This window comes from Ursus americanus, chromosome 6 (assembly GCF_024610735.1).
Source record: "Ursus americanus isolate L20-20 chromosome 6, mUrsAme1.1.p, whole genome shotgun sequence".
Taxonomy (NCBI): Eukaryota; Metazoa; Chordata; class Mammalia; order Carnivora; family Ursidae; genus Ursus; species Ursus americanus.
Window position 1 is genome coordinate 66254396 of NC_142132.1, and position 24818 is coordinate 66279213.

Sequence of the window (24818 nt, forward strand, 5' to 3'; positions counted from 1 at the left end):
TCCTGGAAGAAAATCCTACAGACAACAGTGGTGCCTTTTTTTTTTTTTTAAATAACACTTCTAATTAATGAATTTATTTTGGAGAGAGAGAGAGTGAGAGAGTGTGCATGAGCGAGAGAGGCAGCGGCAGAGGGAGAGAGAATCTCAAGCAGACTCCATGCTGAGCACGGAGCCTGATGCAGGGCTCAAACCCATGACCCTGAGATGATGACCTGAACTGAAATCAAGAGTTGGACGCTCAAACGACTGAGCCACACAGGTGCCCCAGTGGCGCCCTCTTTGAAGATGCTTCATCCGACATTTATTTAAGGACACGAAGGGGAGAACTTAGATACTGATGACTGACTCAAGAAGTTGAACTGAAGGTAAAGAAGTTTTTGGACCACAATACCAATGTATTTCACTCATGGGGGAAAAACTATTAAGTCTTAAAGTTTTAAAATAAACATAAATTTAAGGTTCTAAATAAACATGAAAATTCTAAGTAACAAGAAAGCATTGCTCAACATTTGATGACAGCAAAAATAAATGGTACATAGAAGAACGCACCTCTTCTAGTCAATGGAATCCTAGTTTAATAAAATCCAGCATACATGCATTCTAGGTCACAATATAAAACACATTTTTCTTGTGGGTTGAGGTCTAAACATTTGAAAGTGCCTCCTTTAGGAGCTTCCATTACAGATCAAACCGAACCAAACAGCAGGCAAATTAAATGATTCTTTTTTGCTTTCACGTGTCTCAATCTCTGCCCCCTCTTTAAATGTCTCGAGTGCTGCCCGCGTCCCACGCTTTGCTCTCCACTTTCTCACCAACGTTTTATTCTTTCAGAAACGTTTTAAATAAAATGAAATAAACTTCTTTGTACCACATAATGAACAGTTCTCGAGTGCACACTGGGGTGACCACCACCTAAGTCAAGAAATAGAATTCTAGTGTCCCCTCCTGATCAGGACCCTTCCCCCTCTACAGTTCTGTCACTGTTGTACACATATTAAAACCTATAGCTAGTTTTGTCTGATCTGAGCTCTATGTAAATGGAATCATTCTGTAGGAATAATTTGTCTTTCCCTCTCTTCAGTCAACACTATAAGATACATCCATGTTGTTGCTTGTAGCTCTGTTTTCTTAGGGTCAAGTTTTGTATGACTATTCAGTAATGTATTTTTCCTTTCTATTCATGAGTGTTTAGTTTGTTTCCAGCTTTGGGAAATGATACACAATGTTGCCACGGACATTTTCATATATGTATCCTGGTGGATGTGGATTGCTGGGAATAACAGAGTTCAACTTTCTTCAATTTAGCTACATAATACCACACTCTTCTCAGATAGGTTACAAATTTACATTCTCACCAGTGGAGGGTCCGATGTACCAACACTTGGCGTTGTCAGGCTTTCACAATGTTGTTAGTCTGAAGGGTGTTTAACACTGTCTCAATTGTTTTAAATTTGCATTTCCCTGAGTAATACAAGATTGAGTGATTTCTGATTTATTGACCATTTGGACTTCTTTTCTGAAGAAGTGCTTCCCTTTGAGACTTCCGCCTTTACCTCCCATTGACTATATGCTTTTTTCCTCACTGATTCGTAGTTCTTCTTATATTTTAGAATTCTGCAGTCTGATACGCTAGTCACTAATCTCATGTGGTCATTTAAATATAAATTAAGAAAAATTCAGTTCCTCAGTTACACTATCCATATTTCAAATGCTTGATAGCTATCTGTGGCAAGGAGCTACTTTATGGGACAGCAGAGAACTACAGAATGTCCCCCACATCACAGCACTTTCTATAGGACAGGAGAGAGACTACAGAACATTCCTGTCCTCACACAACATTCTATAGGACAGGACAGAACTAGAGAACATTCCATTGTGCAACTGATTCCACCGCACGGTGTTGCTCTCGACACTTGTCTCTGTTGCCCATGTGTTACAAATATCTCCCCACATTCATGGCCTGTCCATTAGTTCTTCTGATGAATGAATGTTTTGAATTTAATCAATCGTGTCCCTTTTTGGTTAGGGCTTTTTGTTTCTTTAGAAATTTCTTCCTATCCCAAGGTCGTGAGGCTGTTCTTTAATGCATTTGGAACCGGTTCCCCTGTGGATTGCCAGTTGTCTTGCCCTATGGAAACAGCCTGTTCCTCCATTGCGGTATGTTTGTCACCTGTCACAAACGAAGTGTCTGTATTTGTGTTACTACCTTTCCACTTTTCAATCCATTTCAATGTCCTTTCCATTTCTGTTACTCAATCATAACTACTAGGGCTCAGATTGCAGCCATCTGCCCACTAAGTCTAACGGATATTCTCCAATTCTTATTTGAATGCTCGGTAGCATCAAGAGAGCTGATGACTCCTTTTTTTTTTTTTTTTAAAGATTTCATTTTTAAGTAATCTACTCCCAACATGGGACCCCAGCTTACAACCCTGAGATCAAGAGTCGCATGCTCCACCAACTTAGCTTGCCAAAGCCTTCCCCCTACCACTCCTATTTTAGAGTACTTTCCTCTCTCAGCTCCTGGGGCAGTTCCCTCTCCTGTTTTTCTTCCTTTGTTGGCTGCTCCTCCTTTCTGACCTGTACATGCTAGAGAACATCAAGGCTTAGTTGTGAGCCCTCATCTCTTTTTACCCTATGCTCTTATCCTTGGTAATCACATCTATTTGGAAGGCTTCGAATTCCAACTACATGCTAATGACTCTTGCCTTTGTTAGGGACAGGTTCAATGATTGGCAGGCCTAACGCAAATTGGAGAGGTTTGCTGGAGCTTCTAGATATTTTTTCCTTGCTCTAAACAGCAAGGAATGAAAAGTAAGCTCACATCCCCACTAGACATGAATGAGGGGGAGTCTGGCCTTCATTGCTGTTGGTAGCCCTCTCCCAACAGGAAAAGTCAAGCTGTGATCAAGTCAACTGCAGAAGAGAAAGCAACAGAGTTACAGAACACAGGAGGGGCCTTTAGCGAGTTGCGCGTGAAACCCACTTGACCGCTACACTTCCTGTTATGTGAACCAATAAAATTCCTTATTTTTAAACCACTTAGAGTGAGATTTCTGTCCTTAGTGGCAGAAAGCACTCTAACCAATCTAAGTCCCAAACTAGCATGCCAAGGCAGACCTCTGCTCTGAGCTCCAGGTGTGTCCATCTAAATGCCTGTCTGGTATTGTCACTTGGTTCTCTTATATGCGCCTCAAACTTCAGAGGCCCAAAACTGAATTCTTGATCTTTGCCCCCAAACCTCCTTTTCCTCCAGGATTTTCATCACAATAAATGGCAACCCTATCCACCAAACTGTTCATGCCAGAAACATGTGGGTCCATCCACAATTCCTGTCTTTTCTCCCAATACAACCCAATAAAGTCTAGACAACCCACCTCTAAAATACTCATTGGATTTGTCCACTTTTCTCCATTTCCACTGTGGCCACTCTAGTCCACACCATCCTTCTCTCTCTCCTGGACAACTGCAATGATCTTAACTGGCCTCCCTGTTCACGCTCATACCCTCGATCCATATTCCTTACAGCTGCCAGTGATTTTTTTTTAAATTAGTAATTATTTCATTTTCTATACCATAGCAGTCAAAAGAATGGACTGTGGAGTAGGACTGATATGCTAGTTATCTATTTGACACAAGAAGTTACCCCAAACCTCAGGTTCAAAATGACATTTGGTAACTTACGGTTTCTTTTAGGAATCCAGGTAGACTTAGCTGGGTACCTCTGTCTCAAGGTTGATCAGGAGGCTACAGTCTTATCTGAAGGCTCAGCTGGGGCAGGATCTTCATCCAAGCTCACTCGTGTAGTGGTTGGCAGGGTTCAGGTTCTCACAGGCTGTTGGTTAGAGGCTGCTTTCAGTTCATTTCCTGAGGGGCCACTCCATGGTAGTACCCTATATGGTAGCTGGCTTCCATCAATTAGCTGTGCCCTGTAGTGCTTGGCACAGACGAGTTCAGTTCATGTTGCCTTGTTATCCTGATGCTGAAGTGCAAGTCCACTGCAAATGTGTCTATGTCCTCTTGCTGCCAGTGATATTAAGGTGGAACTTGGACTTGATCACTTCCCTGTTGTACACCCTTCAATGGCTTCCACCCCACCTGGGATAAAAGCCAAACTCCTGACAGTGCCCAAAGCCCTGCCAATTATCCAAACTCATGTTGTGCTGTTCTTCTGTTCCTTACTCACATTGCCTCAGCCCCGGTGGACTTCTTTGAGTGTACCAGGTTTTTTCCAGTTGGGGGTCTGGACCATAGTTCCCTGAACTCTGCCTGGCTAACTCCTGCTTACCCTTCAGGTCCCAGTTTCATTATTACTTCTACCAGGAGGCCTTCCTTGAATGCTTAATCTAAATTAGATCCCTGGGCATATTCTTTCATTGCACCCAGGACAGCACTCCCAACTGTTTGAAATCATATATTTATTTATGGTATTAGTTGATCAATGTCTGTCTGCCTCTTTATAAACTCAAGCCAGGGCCTGTAACAGTTTCTCTTACTGTTGCATTTCTGCCCATTAACATAATGTCTGATCATAATAGATACTCACATATTTAATATAAAAATATTTCTTTTAAGAATTTCAGAATCATGGGACAGTATATAAGTTGTCCTTCAATGGGTCAAACTGGCAAGGAACATTTGCATTCCTCAAATTCTATAATAAAGATTTTCTGGTTACCATAAAGCAGTTTCAGACTCATTTGGTTGCTATGTAGGGGCCAATAATCTGAATCCTTGTTGTGAGCTCGGCATAGATATAATGGACGCTTTTCTCAAACATGCAACTAAAAGACAAGTTGAAGTGCAGACTAATCTTTTAATGCATACATTTAAATACCAATCTGGGCAATAGCAAAATTAGAAGCCTACATATTCAATGAATGTTTTTATACAACCAAGACATTTTTAATATATGAATAAAACAAATGAAAAACTAGTAATCACAGCTATCCTTAGAAGCTGGATCTTGGATATAAAAACTTCAAATTGTTTCCCGTTTCATCTCTATTTCTTACTTTCCTTTATCTCAACTTTCCCTTTCTTTTGGCCAGTGTACTGCTAAATTGAAATTATAGTCAGATTTTTCTGAGTCTATCAGCCTAAGAAATTTCAGCTGTTTTTTTTTTTGTTTTTCTTCTGCACCTTATACACATTGCAGAGATTTATCGTTGTGGCTCAAAATAACTGAATATTTTCAAATTTCTTTTAGCAATATATTAAGTTTGTTCTGACTGCCAGTTCCTGATCCTGCTAGATTCTGCTGCTGACTTATTTGGCAAAGCATGAGTCTTATAACTATTGCCAGGAACATTTAGTTACTAGTAACCTCAGGTCACTCTTTACCTGATACTACGGGAATGAAGGGAGACAAGAGCCTGGGGAAGAGCATGAACCCTGGAGCCAGACTTCCCAGGTGCAAATCTTGGCTTTTTCAGTTACTAGCTGTGTGACCCTCTGGCAAAGTGACTTAAACCAACAAGGCCTCAGAATCCTCATTTGTAAAATGCGGATAAAAATGGTGTTTATCTCACAGGGTTGTTATGGAGATTAAATAAAAAAAGTTAATTTTCATAAAGCTCATGGAATGATTTCTGGTAGATAGTAAGCACTATATATATGTTTGTTAAATATTCATATTTCCTTTTTGGAGTTTTTTTTTTTTTTAAGGTTTTTCTATCATCAGGGCTATATCCTCCAGCTAGAACTTGAGGATACTGAATATAGATCCTCTATGTAACACATCCAAGATATGTGACCATTCCATGTTGGGTATAGATAATAGAGCTTCTCGGGGCTTTAGGTTTCATCTACAAAATGGTAATATCATCAGTCCTGTCTGCCTAACAAAATTGCTCTGAAGAGAAAATAAAACGCAAGAGAGCACACCCTCAAGAGTCTAACTATGTTCTTATGCACCCTTGTGGCCATAAACATACGTACATACCCCTTAGGATATTTCTAAGATTCTGGGGGAAGTTGTGAGGGGCATTCTATAAAGTTAAATTCTCCCAAATTAAAATTAGTTCAAAAAAAAGAGGCCAAACATGCAGATCATTAAGAGCCTGAATTCCAGTTACAAAGTATATACATGATCGGTAATTTGAAGACTGAGCAACCTAATGCATTTTTGTGTTTAATCAAAAACATTTTGCATTCAAAAACAAACACAAAGACTTTCCAATCATCCCTAATCACTGCTATTTTCACTTCTGAGAATGATTTGGCCCAATTTAGGGACTTCATTGTTTCTAGCAACATACCATACAATTTAACTTAAGAGTTCACTTATTACAGATCAAAACACATTTGAATCCTATCTGGGCTTCTTCACCACACACTACGTGGAAGTGGTGGAGGCGCTAACGGATCCTTCTTACATTGTTACAAATATATAGGTTTTTATGAAGAAGAAACATTTCCTATTAGCATCTTAGGCTCAAGTAAAAAAAATTCTTTTGGCATGGAATTCTAGAGTCTTTAGTTTCCGGATAATTCTTGGTGTTCTTGCCAGAAAATTGTGTTTCACAGTACATTAAAAAAATTCTGGCATCATTTAAATTTTTGAACGAGTCCTTTATCTGGAATTGTTCGAGAAATAGTTTAAGTTAGTTAAATAGCACAGTTCGTATGCCCCTTAGAAATTTAATAATGGGGTCATTAAAGAAAACTGGAAGTGGGATCTTCCCAAATTACTCTAGATGGTAAAATACATGTTGTCTCCTGTTAGCAACCGGCGATCTTGGATGTATAAACAGTATTAAATGTTACCAAGAGGAAGCACGATTCAAAGTAAGCTGAACAGAACACAGGAACAGGTGGGAGTGTACCTGCGCTGGGGCCAGTCTGGCTGACATGAGTGGCTATCATCCCAAAGAGAGGTGGGCTGCACATCACCCCAGGACAGGCCACACACCCGCCTGCCCTCACAGTTTAAATGAGATGACAACACTTTTTTTTTTTTGAAACTAAATACATTTTAATAGAAAACAAAATACAAAATAACTCTTTTCAGAAAACAGAAATATTTAATCCTTTTTCCACGAAATCGAACTTGCTTCATCCTCAAAGCACAGTTTTAGATGCGTACATGTGTACTTACGATTTGTTTCACAAAGTGTTCGTTAAACCGCTATTGCAATGCAGGAGGTGGGAGCAAATGATGGCAGGGGAAAAGACGCTGAGAGAGCCACACCTCCGAATAAATGCGCATTTGGAAATTTCACATCTTGCAATTCTATCTTTTGACTTATCGCTTCAAATTCTTGTCATTTCTTTACCACAATGTGTCCTTGCAGGGGAGAGAACTGTTCACAGAAGTGCAGCCATGAGGAGACTCTTCCTCTCCCACCATCACTGCAAGAGCCCAGGACTTTCTCAAACCAACCCACCCACCCACTTCTAGACACATGTCAGCCGGAGTGATCCAACCGTCACCCAGAAATTTTCCCTTTCTCCCAAAACACTGTGCTACCAAATTCTCTGAATTCCCTGAACCTCAAGATTCCAAGTATCACAGCCAGTGCCAGGAGTAAAACCTGAAAGATGAGAGCAGAGAAGGCCCCTCTGCCAGTGCTAGGTTTCCTCTTCTCAATAATAATAATAATTATAATTATAATAATAAAAAATCCTGGTTCTCTGTAATTACGGAAAAGGAAAGACTTTTTGCCAGGATGATCCCCGCCCCCGTTCCTAGTTCCCACCCCCGCATTCCTACACCAGTCAAGATCCCTCGCACCGCAGCCGCCGACCGAGCAGCGGTGACCCTGTGGCACCGCTCCTCGTGGCAGTGCCCCGCAACCATCCTCGGACCAAACGCAGCACCCGGCAGCGAGGTAAGCAGCATCTCGGGGTGCCACGCGGGAAAATGAGACAGAGACACGAAGGTGCTCGCACGAGGACACGGGTGGGATCTCTGTAAGAACTTGCAAGCTGACCTCCAGAGCCTCCTCATTCTCCATCTCATGTCCAATCAGAGCACTGTCCCCTTCCAGTCCTTTGACATTGGGGGGACCGAGTGAAAGAGTGATGAGCTCAGGATGTCTGCACGGGAGAAGGGGGAGAAGCAGGGAGTCTTTCACAGTCAGTCAGTGATTCAATATCAATTTGTCCTAAGACTTGCAACCTGGAGGCTTTCCACTACTGCCCCAGTCCGTTACAACAAAGATTTAAAAAAAATTAATGTTCCTGATTCTCTTGTGTGATTCCAGTCACTAGAAGAAGGTTGCAGGCCATGAACTGCACACTCAGTACATTGCTCATCTGCCCGGTGTACACGCCCACGAGTTCACCAGACGAGCCATCGGCAGGCGCGCTGCAGTAAGTGTTCCTGATGTCCCAGACGCGCACCGAGTTGTCCATGGACGCAGACGCGATCAGACTGCTGTCCGGACTGAAGGTGAGGCTGGTGATGTTGTCCGTGTGACCTCTCAGTTCTTTATAAAGAGTCCCAGAGGCCAAGTCCCATAGCTTCAGCCGCTGGTCCTCGCCAGCTGAGGCCAAGTACTTACCGTTGGGAGAAAAGGCAAGAGAGAGCACAGGGCCACGGTGGCCCGTGAAGAGCCTCACCGAGTTGCCCTGTTGAGCACTCCACAGCCGGACAGTCTTGTCGGTCGAGCCTGTGGCTAAGTAGTTTGAATTAGGGTGGAATTTGACACAGTCCACATCTGCCAGGTGTCCGGCATATATTCTCAGCGGGTACGTCCGATCAAATGACCACAGCCTCGCGGTGCGGTCATGGGACCCGCTGGCAAAGTACAGGCTGTATGGGCTAATGTCCAGATCCCACACAGGGTAGGCATGTCCTTGGTACAACACAGTGTTGGTGAAACTCCCGAGGTCCCAGTACCTAATGGACATATCTTCAGAACAAGAGAGCAACCCTGAGCTGTCTGCGAGGAACCTTGTGCTGTACACTGGTCCACAGTGTCCCCGTAGTATCTTCATCTCTGTGCCCGCATTGTCATCCTCATCATCCTGGGGACAGTAGGGGGGAGGGGCGGGTGGCAGAGAGACACACAAGGGAAAAATGTTTAGTGGTCTGCCGAATAGTCCAGGAAAAAAAAAAAAAAGCCACTACTTGGGAAATGGCATCTGCCCAGTAAATGACAGCAGTCTTGCCCTTAAGGGTGACCCCGGGAAAACAACTCATAATTGCACAACTGAGTAAGAAGTCTCCTGCAACTTACAAATTGTCTTCCTCAAATTCATCTTGCAGCTAAGACTATGTCAAATTAAAAGTACACAAATGCAAAGCTATTATTACGCAGTAATAACTGTGGACCTTAGTGTTAGGCTGAGCACAACAGATTCCAAAGGCTGCTTAAAAGATCGCCCATGGTAACTTCCACTCTTAATCCTGCTAGACATCATTTGGAAAGATTTAATTCTGAATTTACATTAAGTTCTCAGTTTCTTTTATTCTGTGGGCCTGTCTTCATCCGTCAGTTTTAGCTGCTTTATAAGCCACATTACTCCCTGTTTCTACTCCACTAAGAAAATTCCTGGCACGTTTCTTACTCCCATGAGTGGGGTCAAGGATGAAGGCAGACATGGTTTCACTTCAAAATTAACATAAAACCATTGTAGGAGGTTAGCCAAAATAAAGCCTGGACATATCAGAACAAATAGTAAACCAGAAAGGTGCAGTTATCAATGAATGACACTCACACTTTGTGACCACGCTTAAACTGCTAGTGTCCAAAAAGAAATAAAGATGACGTTTTAAAACTCTGACTTTCTGGAGGGTCTCAAATATTTTCTCAAGCCAGTCATGGGTTCAGAATGGCTTTAAACAAAGCCGAGTGACTCATGGGACTCTTGGAACTAAATTCCTGTGTGTGGGGACAGAAAAGAAGACAGCCGCTCATGGTACCAAGGGAGAAAGCCCCTTCCCCACCCTCTTCCCCACAAGGACAGTATTTCTGTTCGGAATCCATTTTCCCTTCATTCCCTCACAGACAAGCTCCTTAACACTATAGCTGTCTCTATCCAAGAATTCACAAATTAGAGTGGGTTTTAATTAAGCACCAGAAGGAGGAGGAGTAAGAAGAGTTTTGAACCAATCGGCTTTGTTAGCTTAGATATGTCTGTGGGCCTTAAGTTCTTGTACAGGAAAATGGCATCTTTTTAACTTCCATTTGAAAACTATTAAATTCAAAATAAAACAAACGCCTTCAATGTGTACAGATTTCAGAAAAAGTTGAGAGAAAATAAACACTGATGTCCATGAATATTCAAAATGGCTATTCCAGACACTCAACGTTAAAAATACATAAGCATTTGGGAGCTTAACGTTCTACCAAGTGTTACCAAGAATATTAGTAATTTTCCTTTCAAAAGAGGTTACGACAACACTTTAAAATTTCAAGGATGACTCATTGCTGTACACCAGAAAGTTTATATAAAAACTGTGGGAGCAAAAAACGACCCCAGATGAATTACAGAGACCCTTTGAAAGTGAGTGGTGGATTAAAGGGCATGTTACCATCTCTGAGGCTTAAGTGGTCTTTGTTTGGAGCAGGAAGTTAGGGAAGCGGGTCTTCCAGCTCCTTAGGGGGACCTAAACAGCGTGCTCAGACATGGGAAGAGGAGGGTGCGCCAGGAGTCAAGCTGGCACTCCCCGGGGGTCTTGATGATTGTCCGGAGCATGTGGAAAAGCGCCTGGTTGACTCTATAGACCAAGAGATGGGGAAACCAGAGCATTCCTGCTGACTATCACTATCAGCTCTTTGCCAGGACCACAGCTTAAAATAATCCAGCCACATTTTCTTCTGTGGCTCAACCCAGTCCCACAAGGGCCTCAGCACAGTCAAGCTAAAACTCTGAACAAGCAGCTGATTCACACATGCCCAACCCCAGATTCTCCCTTTCCTACCTTTCATGCTCACAGGACAAAACCCCAAACTCCCTACAATTGACTGAACACCCTATAGTAAATGGGCATGCATCCCAAATAGGAATTTTTAATTTGTTAAGTACATTTGTGTAATAATGAATCATACTACGTGTGTTATAAAACATGCATAAAATAAGAAATTTAAAAATAATAGGAAAAGTAAGTATAAAAAGACTTTCAAACATTATCTTATGTACCCCTGTGCCATAGTTTGCTAAGCCCTGCTTTAGACCATGGAGGCCCTAAAAATCTCAGACTTGTTATGGATGTCTGCTCGTGGACTAGGAGGGTCAGAGTGCCTCAGCTCACACTCATCTTTCCTAGCTTGAGGGTACTTTTGGGGGGGTCTGAAATTAAGCCTTGGGCTCTTTTCCCAACGTTAGCTGCCAATGGAAATGAAAGAAATTAAATCTGGCTGGGCTTGGGAGTGGGTTAAGATTTGGAAGCAAGTGGGGGGCTGCTCTCTCTGGGAGAGATGACGGTGGCCCGAACTAGAATAGAAAAGGCGGCTATTGGCTAGTTGAGCTGAACATGTGCTGTAAGTGTAAAACACACCAGATTTCCAAGACTTAGGACAAAAAAGGAGAATGTAACAGATTTCATTAATAATCTTTTAATATTGCTTACATGTTGAAATGATAATACTTTGGTCATACTGGATTGAATAAAATACATTATTAAAATTAATTGACTATTGTTTTTTACTTTTTTAATGTGGCTACTAGAAAAATCAAAGTTACAAACACGGCTCACATTATATTCCTCTAGGCCAGCATAGACCTACACGATCGTTTTATATACAAATCACAGAACTGAATATTATACAACACTGACTTCTTTACTTTTCAAACTTAAAGACTGCTGGATTGGGGGAAGGCTCGCTAGCCAGTACATGAACCGAATACTGGTGCTGTAGTGCTGGGCTAGGAGGGCGGGAGGCTGGCAGTGACGAGGGTGATCGTGTACACATACCTGAAACGAAGAGCAAATCCTTGATACGGTATCTGTGGTTCTGCCATGTTGCTCAAATATTAAAAACACAGAGTTACTAATCAACAAGAGTGAAAGGTGGACCTCATTTCCAACTGCATTTAGTATGGAACACGGGATGGAGGATCTCAGACAGGATGGGGGCTACTGGTCCTGGTGGGAAGAGGAGCACTGCAATGCCAATGAATAGCTTTTCGAAGGTTAACCTAGAATATCTTTAAGTTGCAGATAATCAGAAGCTATAGGCCAGTGCTGTAAGTCCAGTTTTATTTGGCTTAATAGAGAAAATTTTATGCCCTCATAGGAGCTTTTGATTACTGTTTTTGACTTTTTAAAACTAAGATATAATTCCCACACTATAAAATTCACTCTTTTAAAAGTATAATTCAATGACTTTTAGTATATTCACAGAGTTGTGCAACTATCACCATTATCTACTACAGAACATTTTTATCACCTCAAAAAGGAACCCTTTTACCCATTAGCAGTCACTGCCTATTTCCCTGTCCCCAGCCCCCGGCTGTCATCAATCTACTTTCTGTTTCTATGGATATACCTATTCCGGATATTTCCTAGAAATGGAATCATATAGCATGTGGTCCTTTGTGACTGGCTTCTTTTATTCAGTTAGCATGTTTCCAAGGTTCATCCACAACACAGCATGTCTCATGTCTACGTAGCTTCATTCCTTTCTATGGCAGGATAATATTCTATTACATGGATATATCACATTTTGTTTATCTATTAATCAGCTGACTGACATTTGGGCTGTACCCACTTTTCGGGATGTTACGAACATTCGTGTACAAGTTTTTGTGCGGACACATGTTTTCAATTTTCTTGGGTATATCCCTAAAAATGGAATTGGTGGGTCTGGTCAATATTTTAAATACCCACTATGAAAACATTTTATCCACTAACTTCACAAAGATTAAGGCAGAGGTTGCAAACTGGCTTTTTAATTGGGTTTTCACGTGCTTTCATACTTCCTACCATCTCTTTGATCCAGGTAGCTTTACCACTTATATTTACCTACTTGGCTTCTACAGGCATGTGAATTTGTGACCTTTGCATTAAGAATTTCTATTTTAATTGTGAATTCTATAAGGAAAAAAAAGTCAAGTTCTCACTGAAGACATATTAAAAACTAACTACCAGAACTGATTTATACCTTGCTTCTCCCCAAAATGTTCCTTGTCAGGAACAACCAAAAAAACCCCTCAAAACCCAAAAAACCCCAAAACAAGTCCCCCCGCCCCCCACAAAAACCACCACCCCATAACAACAAAAATCTCCATAAACTGCTATAACAAAATGAGTGGGGGATGTAGAAATCCCAAACAGGAAACCCTGTGACATGATAAGAAGATCTCAACTTTAGTTCTAAAATGAAACAGAAGTTTGTTCGCAAGGAAAGCAGTACCTTTCTACTGTAGCAGAATCTACAGTACTTTCAGTGTGGATAATAGGGAACACATCAGGAAGATACTTAAACAAAGTATCTTCTCTTGGTAGGAACAGCACCTCCCACCATCCACCCAGGTGGTCCAGTCTGAGATACAGATGTCATCCTCAACTCCTCCTTTCCCTCCAGCCCCTCCACTGAATCCAGTAAGAGAGCTCTTGTCTCACCAGTCCCTGTGCTCCCTTCCTGCCGCCACTCCCCCAGCACAGGTCACCATAATCCCAGCACAGCCTGTGGTGCCAGGCTGCTACCTGTCTTAGCCCCCCCAACTCCAGCCAGACTGACTTTCTTTCACTTCTTGGAATTCCTCATGTTATTCTTCACTTCTGGGTCTTCAAATGCATACCTTCCAAAGCCTGGGAATTGTCACAGAATAAGTCACAGACTAATTTTCAGTGGTAGCCAGGGTAGAATCTTATACATTTTTTTGGTCTAATATTCTTTTCTTCTTTGTATCTACCTATCTTTGCTATCTTCCTTTAATTTGTAATGCTGAGAATAATCTCCAAACACAATGTCATCAAGCTAATAAGGTCGGTGGAAGAATAATTTTCCTTGTATTTACAGAAAGTTGTGAATCAATTATGGCAGCACCCTTCAGTTGTATGTGAAGAATGCTCAACAGGCTAGAATTGCCTCTTAGGAAAAGAAATTTTAAAACTCAAATACATGTGCAATAAAAAAATTTTGGAGGGTACCATAAAATCCTAGAAATCAAAGTGTGTACATTGGAATGTAGACCTTTTACTCAACAAACTCCTCTAATTATAATCTCAGTCACAAGAAACAAAAATTCAAAGACCACGCTAACTGGAAGTTGACTAAGAAAACAAGAATAGGAAAAAAGGACTTATTTTGTGCATCCAATATTCTTGGTATCCTTATCATCTGTGGAAATTAACTTGAATGTTGGTTTTTTTTTATTCCTTAATTTTTCAACCCCATGCAAAGAATTTTCCATTGAAAGTAACCTGAGGTAGAGCTACTTGAATTTCAGTGGTGAGATGACAAGAATATTCTAGCTCCCAGCTTTTGTGGGGCCACTCGCAGGGAAAGTTAACTCTGTGAAGTTCAATTTTATCTCTTTGTGTACATGTTTTCTAAGGCAGTGATTCTCAGTGACCCAAAACTCAGGCCACTCGGCCTGCCCTTTTCAGTAACCATCCCAAATCATTATACTGACTGATGGATAAAATAACAACCATACTTCCCGTGCACTTTTCAAGCTGGGGTTTGGGAACACCCTGGAGCACACTAAAGCCAGAGGACGTGCACTGGCCTCAGAGAGGCCACAACACCCAGTGTTGGTGAGGGAAGAGCAAACAGTGTTCTCGCTTACTGTTGATGAGACTGGAAAATGACAACATTCATCACAGTTTAAAATGTAGACCCTTTGACCCAGTAATCCTATTTCTAATTGTTTATATTTGCATCAACGTACAGACACTTACACCACACACACACACGCACACACACACACTGTAAATCTCAGTATTAGCTAAGGGTCTTTAATTAGGCTTAGCAATATTGTCCATATTCAGACAGTAATAAACACTGACTAATCATTAATAATGTTCAGTTAATGTTGTTAAACATAGTTTTCATGTCTTCCAAGGTTAGGCATGAGCAGGAATTCAGCGGCTACAGGTTACATGGGTATTAGTCTGGCTTTAGCTATACGGTGGAGGAAATAATGAAGTCCATTCTCCATAAGAGCTGTCATGTTTGGTAAGAATTCTAAGCAAATTAGTAAGGCAGGTGTAGGGAAGAAAAATGATATTCATACCTCCTCCTCCAGAATGTCACAAGCCAAGTGGATGCGGGACACGTCTACTTGATGGGGTTCTGATTTTAACTTCTTGGATCGTAAACTCCACAGTTTTATACAGGAGTTGTCAAACCCAGCAGCGAGCAGCTTGCTGTCCGGGGAGATTTCTGCGGTGTTCAGCAGCTGCTCTGTGTTATAGAAGGCATAGAAGCAGATGGTAGTGAGGGAGGGGGGGCCGTCCTTGACGCGCTTAATGCTCTCCTGCAAGACCTCCAGGGCAGCCTCGTTCTGCAGAATAGGGGCGGGCATGTCAGTGGGCTCCAAGCCGTTGCCCTCGCTTCGAGAGGAGCTGCCGCTGGCATAGAGCTGGTAATCTGTTCTCTTGGCAGGCTGCACGTCAAGATGGATATGCAAGGTGAGGACTTTGCACAGGGCGGTGTTGTTGTCACTTTGGAGGTAGCGGATAAGGTAGTTGTAGCTGTCTTCCTGGAGACGGACCACGTACTTGTTATCTAGGAATGCTCGAAGCTTGAAGTTAGACAGGATGTCCTGGATGGTTTGAGTGGTCTGTAGCTGCTCAATGACATCCTTCTGGCTAGCGTTCTGCAGAAACATTCCATGGAAGCGGCTGTAAAAACTTTCCACTGTGCTCTTCGGACTATTCTGGACCAGGTTGAGATGGAGGTAGACAAAGAGAGGATAGAGGAGAGGCATCACTTCGTGGCTATGCTGGGAATCAGAATCTATAATGGAAAAAAGTGAGGGCTTTATAATCAGTATAATTTCAAAGAATAATGTGGCCCTCCTGGGGAGCCCACCATCACACAACACATTCTGGTCAGGACTGGTGACTGAAATATAAGCCCAACATAAAATTATGGAAACTCACAGTTTTCGACTGAAGAAAGAAGAGCAGGGACTCTGAAGTCCAGCCAATCTGGGCCTGAAGTCGGCCCCAAATCAGGAACTGGCTGCCCAGAGAGGGTCAGTGACTTGCCTAAGTTCTCACAGCACTTCAGGAGCTTGTACCCAGGTATTCGAGGTTTACTGTTTTTCCTCAATACATTAGTGTTCCTCAAATTGGAGAGCACAGACCTCTGAGGGTCCTTAGATATATTCTTGGGAGAATGTGAGTTCTTCAGAGAACCTTTTTAGTTTGATAATTTTTAAAAACGATAAACACAGGCATATTCATAATTATCTGGCTGGCCATTAAGCAAGTACTGACATATGATTTTAGTGCTCTATTTTGTTTTGTGATTACTTTTGGCCTCCATCATCCAACAGTATTATCAGAGTACTTATTTTAGTGAGTTCGTTAACATGCCTCGCTACGCAGGCTGGCACACCCTAACACCAAGATGACGACACTCACCCCAAACTGTCCCATATTTGCCAGTGTCATCGTTTTGATCACGTTGGCTAAAAAGCAAAACTACTCTTTTGCAGTGATAATTTACAAATGAGACATTTTCATGTCATTAAGACTAAACTTTACATTTACTTATTTGAGACTTTAACACCATGTGACTACGTGACAGAGGATGTTCAAGTGTCTGGCTTTAACTGCCACAGGCAAATGAGGAAAGCACAGAGGTGGACCCGACACCCACATATGTGAGGGCGGAGTGAGCTGGGATGGCGCAGGGGTTCCGCAGCCATTCAGCCGCAGGTGAGCGGGGAAGCAGGACCCACGCAGGGCGCAAGCACCTCGGGAAGCTGAATGCAGACTAGTCTGTGTCACAGCCATCGGGACCAGCCTCTGGCCCACGTGGAGCAGCAGATTAGTTCTGGCAAAATCTATCTATTATATTCACTTGCTGCTAATTTGAACTTTGCTGTTTTGTGGTTTTGCTTGTACTGTATTCGTAAATGAGTTTTGGTTTCATACAGAAATACAGTAACCATAAACGTTTTATATCTTGTGTAACGTTTGTATATATTTAAGTAAATTAATATTGAAACGCTTTAAGTCAGCATTTAATACTTCTACTAGCATTTTTTTTTCCTTCATGAAAAAGAATCCATACATGGCTCAAAATCAGGAACATTACATTAGGGAATCTCACCTCCCTAATTTGATGATAAATGATACCAGCATGCTATCTCTGCTTAATACCCTATTTCACTTTATCACAGGTAAATTAATTGCATAATATGTGCATTTTAGAATAAATGCATCCCTACTCAAAGACATATTTAGAAAATGAACTTAAATTACAACATGATTCCAATAAACTTAAGACTGTTACCTGGCCACTTTGGGCTCCTCATGTCTTCAAGAGGCCAAGAAGGGAGTTACGGTGCTGGCTGGAGTGACTGATCCTGACTACGAAAGGGACATTGGACTGCTAGTCCACAGTGGAGGTAAGGCAGAGCATGTCTGCAATACAGGAGATCCCTTAGGGCATCTCTTAGTATCATTCCGCCCTGTGGTTAAGGTTAATGGAAAACTATAAAAATCTAATCCAGGTAGGACCAGTAAAGGCCCAAGACTCTTTAGAAATGAGATGTGGGTCACCCTATCCAGTAAAGAACCAGAACCAGCTGACGCGTTTGCTGAAGACAAAGAAAATGCAGAATGGGTAGTGGAAGAAAGTAGTTAAATACCAGCTATGAAGTATGTGACCAGTTACAGAAATGAAGACTAATTATTTAAGTTATCCTCATTTTGTTATGAATATGTATGTATATATCTACACATAAGCAAATATCTTTGTTTTCTTCCCTCTCTTGTTCCCTTATTATGTACATAAGTTACCCTTACTTTTTGTCAGAGTAGTTAAGTGTGGTTAACTCCACACCATAGTATTTAACTTACAAGATAACAAGGAGAAGAGTAAATCACCTAAGGACTTTGCTTTCTCTTCTGGGGAAGGGATTAGTACATTTTTGGTTGTACCCAGGAGAGCTGTATCATGTTAGGTGGATTAAAAACCTTGTTAATCATCGTTATTTGGAGTTTAAGGGAGATATGGGTACCAAACTGACAGGGGATAGACTTGGGGTGGTTAATTCTGTGTCAACCCGGCTGTGCCACAGTGCCCAGATACTTAAACATTATCTAGATGTTTCTGTGAAGGTATTTTTTAGATGAAATTAACAGTTAAGTGAGTAGACTTTGAGTAAAGCAGATTACCTTCCATAATGTGGGTGAGTCTCATCCAATCAGTTGAAGACCTTATGAGAACAAAAACTGACCTCCCCAGAAGAGGGAATTCTGCCAGCAGATTGACTCTGGGTTTGCACTGCAACTCTTTCCTGGGTCTCCAGGCTGCCTTCCTGTCTTACAGATTTTGGACTCACTAGCTTCCATAACTGCATGAGCCAATTCCTTAAAATGTATCTTTCTCTATATACATTCTACTGGTTCTGTTTCTATGGAGGATCCTGACTAATTCACATTTTGGGATTTCTTTAAATGCTGTAATTCTTTGGAAGACCTCTGGAAAATTTTTCCCCCAAAATACTAATTAAAAAACAAACAAACTCAACCCTTATCAATTAGACTTCCAGTATATTCTACTGGGATGAAGGATTGTTTGCAACTCTTTAAAGTCTTAGTTTTAGGCTTATTTTTCAGAATGAGAGGCATTTTAGTTTAATAAGTTCAGGAAAAAAACCCAAAACCTAGCCACCAAGAGACAGGACTGCACTACTTTAAAACTTACTGAAATTCACTGTTGTTTCAGCTCAGTTTCAAAATTGTTTAATGGTTCTCTCTCGTCTGAAGAGAACAGTATGTCAGGTATAAAATAAAATTTTGATCAACATTCATTATGTGGAACAAAGTAAGACTCACATAAGTCTTAACTCTCATTTTTAATCTTGTTTCCTTGAAATCATAACATACACTTTATATTTTACTGAAAGTGTACTTGCTTGAAATACATTTTTTCGAATTTCAAAAGTAACACATCCTCTGACAAGTGCGCTCGTCCTTCCTTCTGTCCATCTCTCCGCTGGCTAGGTAGCCGACTCCTACTTGGTACCACACTCTGCTGGTGCTGAAGTAAGAGGACGTTTTTCACAGAGCTTGCGGAAATTCGTCGTGAAAAGGACACTAAGTTAAACGCACACCAAGCTTGTTAGCCCTCGTTCTCCTGCCTGTCTCTGTGGGGTCCGACCCCACTGACCTCACACCCGTCTTTTGTTCTGCAACGCCACACTGCCCAGCTCGATTCTTCACCTCCCTCCCTTTAGGGCTCCTCTTCTCTCATTCCTCACATACTCATTTTGTGTCAAGGATGAACACTGAGTGTGTGCGTCCTGTGGCCTAGGTACTTGACATCTATCGTCATGTCTAAGGGTCACAGCTGGCCCCACGTTCACACGCAGACTGCTCGATTCCAAAGTCTATGCTCTTCCTACTATGCCTCCTGGAGAAAAGGGCCCAGAGCACCAGGTGAGCTCACAGAATCTCTCCCCCACAGATAACTTATGGAGGAAAAATACACTTAGGGTACTATAGCCCGAGATGCTCTTATTTCCCTTGTATCTTCCTTTGACATTTATCATCTCATAAAACTGGCATTTGTACCTCCATGAAACTGATACTGAGTTCTTTATCACAAGTCTGTATCTTTCTCTTAAATACTACCCTCCAATTTCCTACTGCAAGCTATCCAGTAGGAGGACACCCTCATAATGATGTAAAAAACCTGACTTATTTCTGCTCAATAGAGCGTAAGCCCCCATTTGTCACAGAGCCCGAGTCATCCTCAACTCTTCCTCCTTTAATCCTGAGCCTTGGAGAGTCTATCTTGGGACTTTTAACTAGGAAATCCAGACCTTGCTCTCCTCTTGCACAGCACTGTTGAGCTGTGGTCCTTTTCCAGCTCACTTCTCCAGTACTGCAGTGTGGACCTTAGGCTGGCCTCCTGGTCATCACACTTGCAGACCCTTTCAACAACTGCTTTCAGACTTTTGTCTCCTAGTCCTGATGGTCAGGTCTCTCTTCAGACTGGCTTCAATGTGGCTGGCCTTATCTCCAATCTGAACACCCCATTCTCAACAAAGCCACTTCCTTCACTGTTCCTGCCCAAAGAATCGCCATCTCTGCCCTTTTGCTCACGTCTTTGCACATACCCCGAATCCTCCTACTTCTCTTCTTCCACAGCTTACTGAAATCCAACCCATCTTCCAAACGCTAACTTAAATTCCACCTCCTGATACTCAGTAAGGCCTTCTCTGACTACTCCGTCCAAACCATCTTCTCCTTTCATTCCATAGTTCCTCTACGTGCAAACGTCAGCACTGATTTCATCCTGGCCTGGGAAAACTCTTCCACCGTATTTGAACTTCATTTAAAAACTTTTACTTTTAGCTTTCTCATGTTAGGACTGCTCCCTATTTAGATTGACGACTGTATCTTATACTTTATCCTGGTGCTCAGAAAACATGTGTTCATTTCACTTGGCTGACTGCTCTTCAGAGACCTGAGGGTAGGGAAAACCATTCCAGGAAAAGCAGTCTGTAAAAACACAAAAACAGGGCAACACTTTTGGGTTCCCTCCCTCCTCGGAAGCTTTGTGCTATCACTTGGCTATTGCTCAATAAACCTTGCTTAAAAAAAAAAAAAGAAAACAAAAAATAAAACAAAAACAAAAAACCCCACAAAAAATATTTACCCCCTCCAAATAACCTGTGCCCAGAGGATTAAAGCCTTATAGGTAAAATAACAGACAACTTCCTCAGTTTTGAAACAAGACAAAGGAGAGGGTTAAGAGATTACTATTTATTGAAATTTAAAGTTCGGGGGGGAAGGAAATTAGGAGAGGAGAATAAAAAGGTACCACATATTAGGAAAAAACCAGCATCATCACACACAAGGAGTCAACAGCTATTCTACATTGAGTTTTAGTAAATATTCAAGAAAAACAACAAGAGGCCCCCCAAAATAAACTTTTTAAAGATTTTTTAAAAAAATTTATTTTAGAGAGAGAGCATGAGCAGAGGCAGGGGCAGAGAGAAAGGGAGAAGCATACTCCCTGCTGAGTAGGAAGCCCAACACAGGGCTCCATCCCAGGACCCGGGATCATGACCTGAGCCAAAGGCAGACGCTTAACCCACTGAGCCACCCAAGCACCCCTCAAAGAAATAAATCTAAGCAGAAAACTTTGCATGAGGATAAGTCACATCAGTGATCAATTAGACGTATTCTTCATTGTGAAAAATAATCATAGTTCTGTAATAAAATTATTTCAATGAGTCCATTTTATTACAACTGTGCTTCAGTGATTAAAAAATATAAACAAAAACCGATATGTCACTACAGTCACGAGTGTCATTCATAATGGAAATAAGTCACGTCTATGACAAGAGCCATCTCATGGCATGAGTACAGGGAGGGCATCACTATTATAATGATACACTGGGGCTTTATGCTTTTGTCTGTTTCCCTCATTAGGCAGTAGGCTCCACATCAATATGTCCTATTGCAACATCTAGCCCAGCAAGCAGTCAGTGCCTCACATAAATATCAGCTGAGTGAATGAAAGAGAAAGGCTGAGAGAAGCCAGGCATTCCTTCTTAAACCACCTTCCCCACCAGTAGCCTGGAGAGAGAAAGTGATCATGGGGAAAGAAATACAGTTACATTTTAAAAACAGAGTAAAATGTCTTTCTAAAGACTTAAAATTTAAAAAAAATTTTGCTTAAAGCCTCATAAACCAACGCCAGTGATTACATAATGCATTATCTCCAAGTTCTTGCTTACCTCTGAATGAAAGCCTTCTTATAAATTCAATTTTTCTTTTATTATCCTTACTGGAGACGGAAAGCAGCTGATCATTGTTCTGAGATATTTAACATTCATATGATATGAGGATCTTAATGGAACTTTCTTTTCAGTTTAAACATAACAGACTTTTTACTAAACCGTTAAGCTTCATGATGTTTTCATTTTTGTAACAATTTAACAGATGATACTTATGAATTCCATCACTCCAGTAACTCTGAGGCTGATAAGATAACCCTAAGGTTTTATTTTGTAACCTTTATTTCTTGTAACATTTTGGCCATTTTCCCTAGAATACAGAAAATGTGGACTCTTTCCTTTAAAAAATACAGATCATCGTGAGGGTCAAGTAAAATCAGGACGACCATAAGCGATGTAAAACGAGGTATGTTATTGTGGTCTGTACACTGATCACCTTACATGCATCTCGTGTGTGTGTGTGTGTGTGTGTGTGTGTGTGTGCCTTATATACATCTTTACCATTAAAACTTATTATCCTGAGAATTTTTTCAAATAAGTAAAGAAAAATGAAATATCCTTAAAGTGTTTTAACTACAATTTCCACTTACCAATACCTGCTAATTACTCTCAACCCTTTGAGGGCAAAGTTTTTTATTTCTTACACCTCAAGGTGTTTTGTATAAAGTACTCAACAAAAGACTTTGATTAATAACGTGAATCAACAAGGTCTCCCTCACTGCAATAATCTTTCCAACATTAAAATCATAATCAGTTATCTTAGGACGGGATCAAATCACTTGGTTATACATTTGAATTGCCTTATTTCACAGATGAAAAAACTAGGGCACCAGAGATGCTGAACAACTCCATTTTTTAAAGTGATTCATTTAAAAAGTCATACAGTGAGTTAAAAGAACTGATTGGAACTCATATCTACTGATTTTGTGTTTTAGGGGTCATTACACCGCCCACAAACTGGACTAAACTACCTCTAATTTTTTTGGTCTTGCTGATTCATGAGGACTAGTGTCTTGCGCTTTGGGAAATAAAGGGAAAAGGTCATTTTGAGATGTACTATACTATTAATAGTGATTTCAATGCACACTTCAAATTCTCTGCATTTCAGGATGCTTCTCTACATGGCTAATTTAACTTTCACTGTTTCAACTCAAGTTCTAGTCACTCTGCTTACAGCCATGGACAAAACAGTGACCAAAACACTGAGAGCCCTAGCCCTTGCAAACTTTAACTTGTGATTTGACACTCCTAGGAGTTCCAATAGATCGTTAAGATTGAATGCAAGGACTGTGCTAACTACCTTCGAATTTGTACCAAGTACACCATCCCTGGAATATAGTAGGTTCTGAGGGAAACTTGCATGATTCTTTCTTAGTAAGAGGAAGTTCTTAGTGCTGAGCACTTACCAGTGAGAAAATTCCGTAGTCGTCCAAACTGTACTTCATATTGCTGGGGCTCTGCCTGGCAAGGGGCTGCAGACACTATGTTGGCACAACCGGATTCTGATTGGACTAAGGAGGAAAAGATACATAAGGTGGGGATGGGAAACACAATTATTAATCCAGTATGTGGGAAGATGGATGCAAGAGGATATTAAGTATATGCAGCAGTAGCAATGGATATTTCAGTAGATTTTCAAAGTATGGTTGGGCATCTGGTTAAATATGGCTGAGCGATGACACTCATCTCCTCTCCTTCCTGATATCCAAAATAAAATGACAGTGGAGGAATGAAAAACAGGATTAAGTTGAATGAGAGAGGATAGGTACATAAGTTCATGGGGGACATATCTGAAAGCATTTGACCCCATGTTCTGACATCCTACAATAATGGGCCTCGGTGTGGGTCTATTTTCAACCATCATGATGGACACTTAGCGGGCCCTTTCAGTAAAAATTCATGCCCCTTGGTTCTGAGAAATGTGTTGATGCTGTTTTCTTCTTCAGGGACCCTACTATTTCTCTTTCCTCTTCGTTTTTTAAAGAAAGCTCTAAGCCCAATGTGGGGCTCAAACTCACAAGCCTGAGATCAAGAGTCACATGCTCTACCCACTGAACCAGCAATGTGCCCCTGGGACTCCTACTATTTCAAGGTTAGATCCCCTGAACTGATCTGCTTCCTCAACTTTCAACCTTTCTACTGATTTCTCATCTTCACTACCATTTACTTAAATTTACCACATTTCTTGCTGTTCTCCCAATGTTGTTTTTTAAAAATAGCATCTTCTTCTTGTCTCCAGGCTATCAGTGGCGGTATATTTGAAGCTTTCTTCTCTCAGCTGTTTGCTTCACTCAAGTTGCTTCTCACTGATTCTTTCCACCTCTCCTCTTCACAGTGAGCACGTTACGTTCTTTCATGGCTGAAGGTGAGGTACGACAGGTGATGGAAACTCCTTGTGTTTATCACCCAGCATGAGCTGGGCGGGCGATTTCCCAATGTCAGTGTCTTTATAGGTCTCCTCTCTTGGGCAGGTCAGATTCACCAGGGAAGAATCTGTAATCCCCTTCCTGAGGGATGTGTGACTGGCTGCTAGTGTTCCTCACTTCTCACTGGATCATTCTCTGGCCTTCTAACTAGCTTCCCTGGTTCTATTCTGGGCCTTCCCCAATCAATGCCGCCACAGAGTGATCTTTCCATAATTCACACTTGAGAACCTGGATACCCTGCTCCAACTTGTCCCCTGGTAAGCTCCTAATGGTTCTTTTGAGACTCAGCTCACTCCTTCTATTTACTAACCCCTGACTGTATGCTGGGAACCACGAAACCTTTGGGGAAGCAATCCTTGACCTGCCAAGCTAATTTAGATGACCATCTTCTTTGTTCCGACAGAACCTGAAACATTCTCCCTTCATAGAAGTTACTACGTCGTACCCTCCTATCATCACTGATTTATCCGCCTCATTTGCTGGCTATAATGTTAAGCTCTTCAGGAGCTAGGATCAAACCTTAGCCATCTCTAGGGCTTTTGGGCACCTGACCTATAG

The 24818-nt window shown here is 41.5% G+C and overlaps 1 protein-coding gene across 3 annotated transcripts in view; it reads right to left on the reverse strand.

The window, feature by feature from the left end:
• Positions 1–6949: 6949 nt before the first annotated feature.
• Positions 6950–24818, reverse strand: part of TAF5L (TATA-box binding protein associated factor 5 like) — a 29871-nt gene continuing 12002 nt past the window's right edge. For all 3 annotated transcript variants that reach the window (XM_045783127.2, XM_045783128.2, XM_087863109.1), the window contains exons 3-5: positions 23241–23345; positions 15136–15860; positions 6950–8973 (exon numbers count right to left, since the gene is read on the reverse strand). In XM_045783127.2, the coding sequence (XP_045639083.1) occupies positions 8176–8973; positions 15136–15860; positions 23241–23345 (1628 nt within the window). In that variant the 3' untranslated portion in view covers positions 6950–8175. The remainder of the gene's footprint in view (positions 8974–15135; positions 15861–23240; positions 23346–24818) is intronic.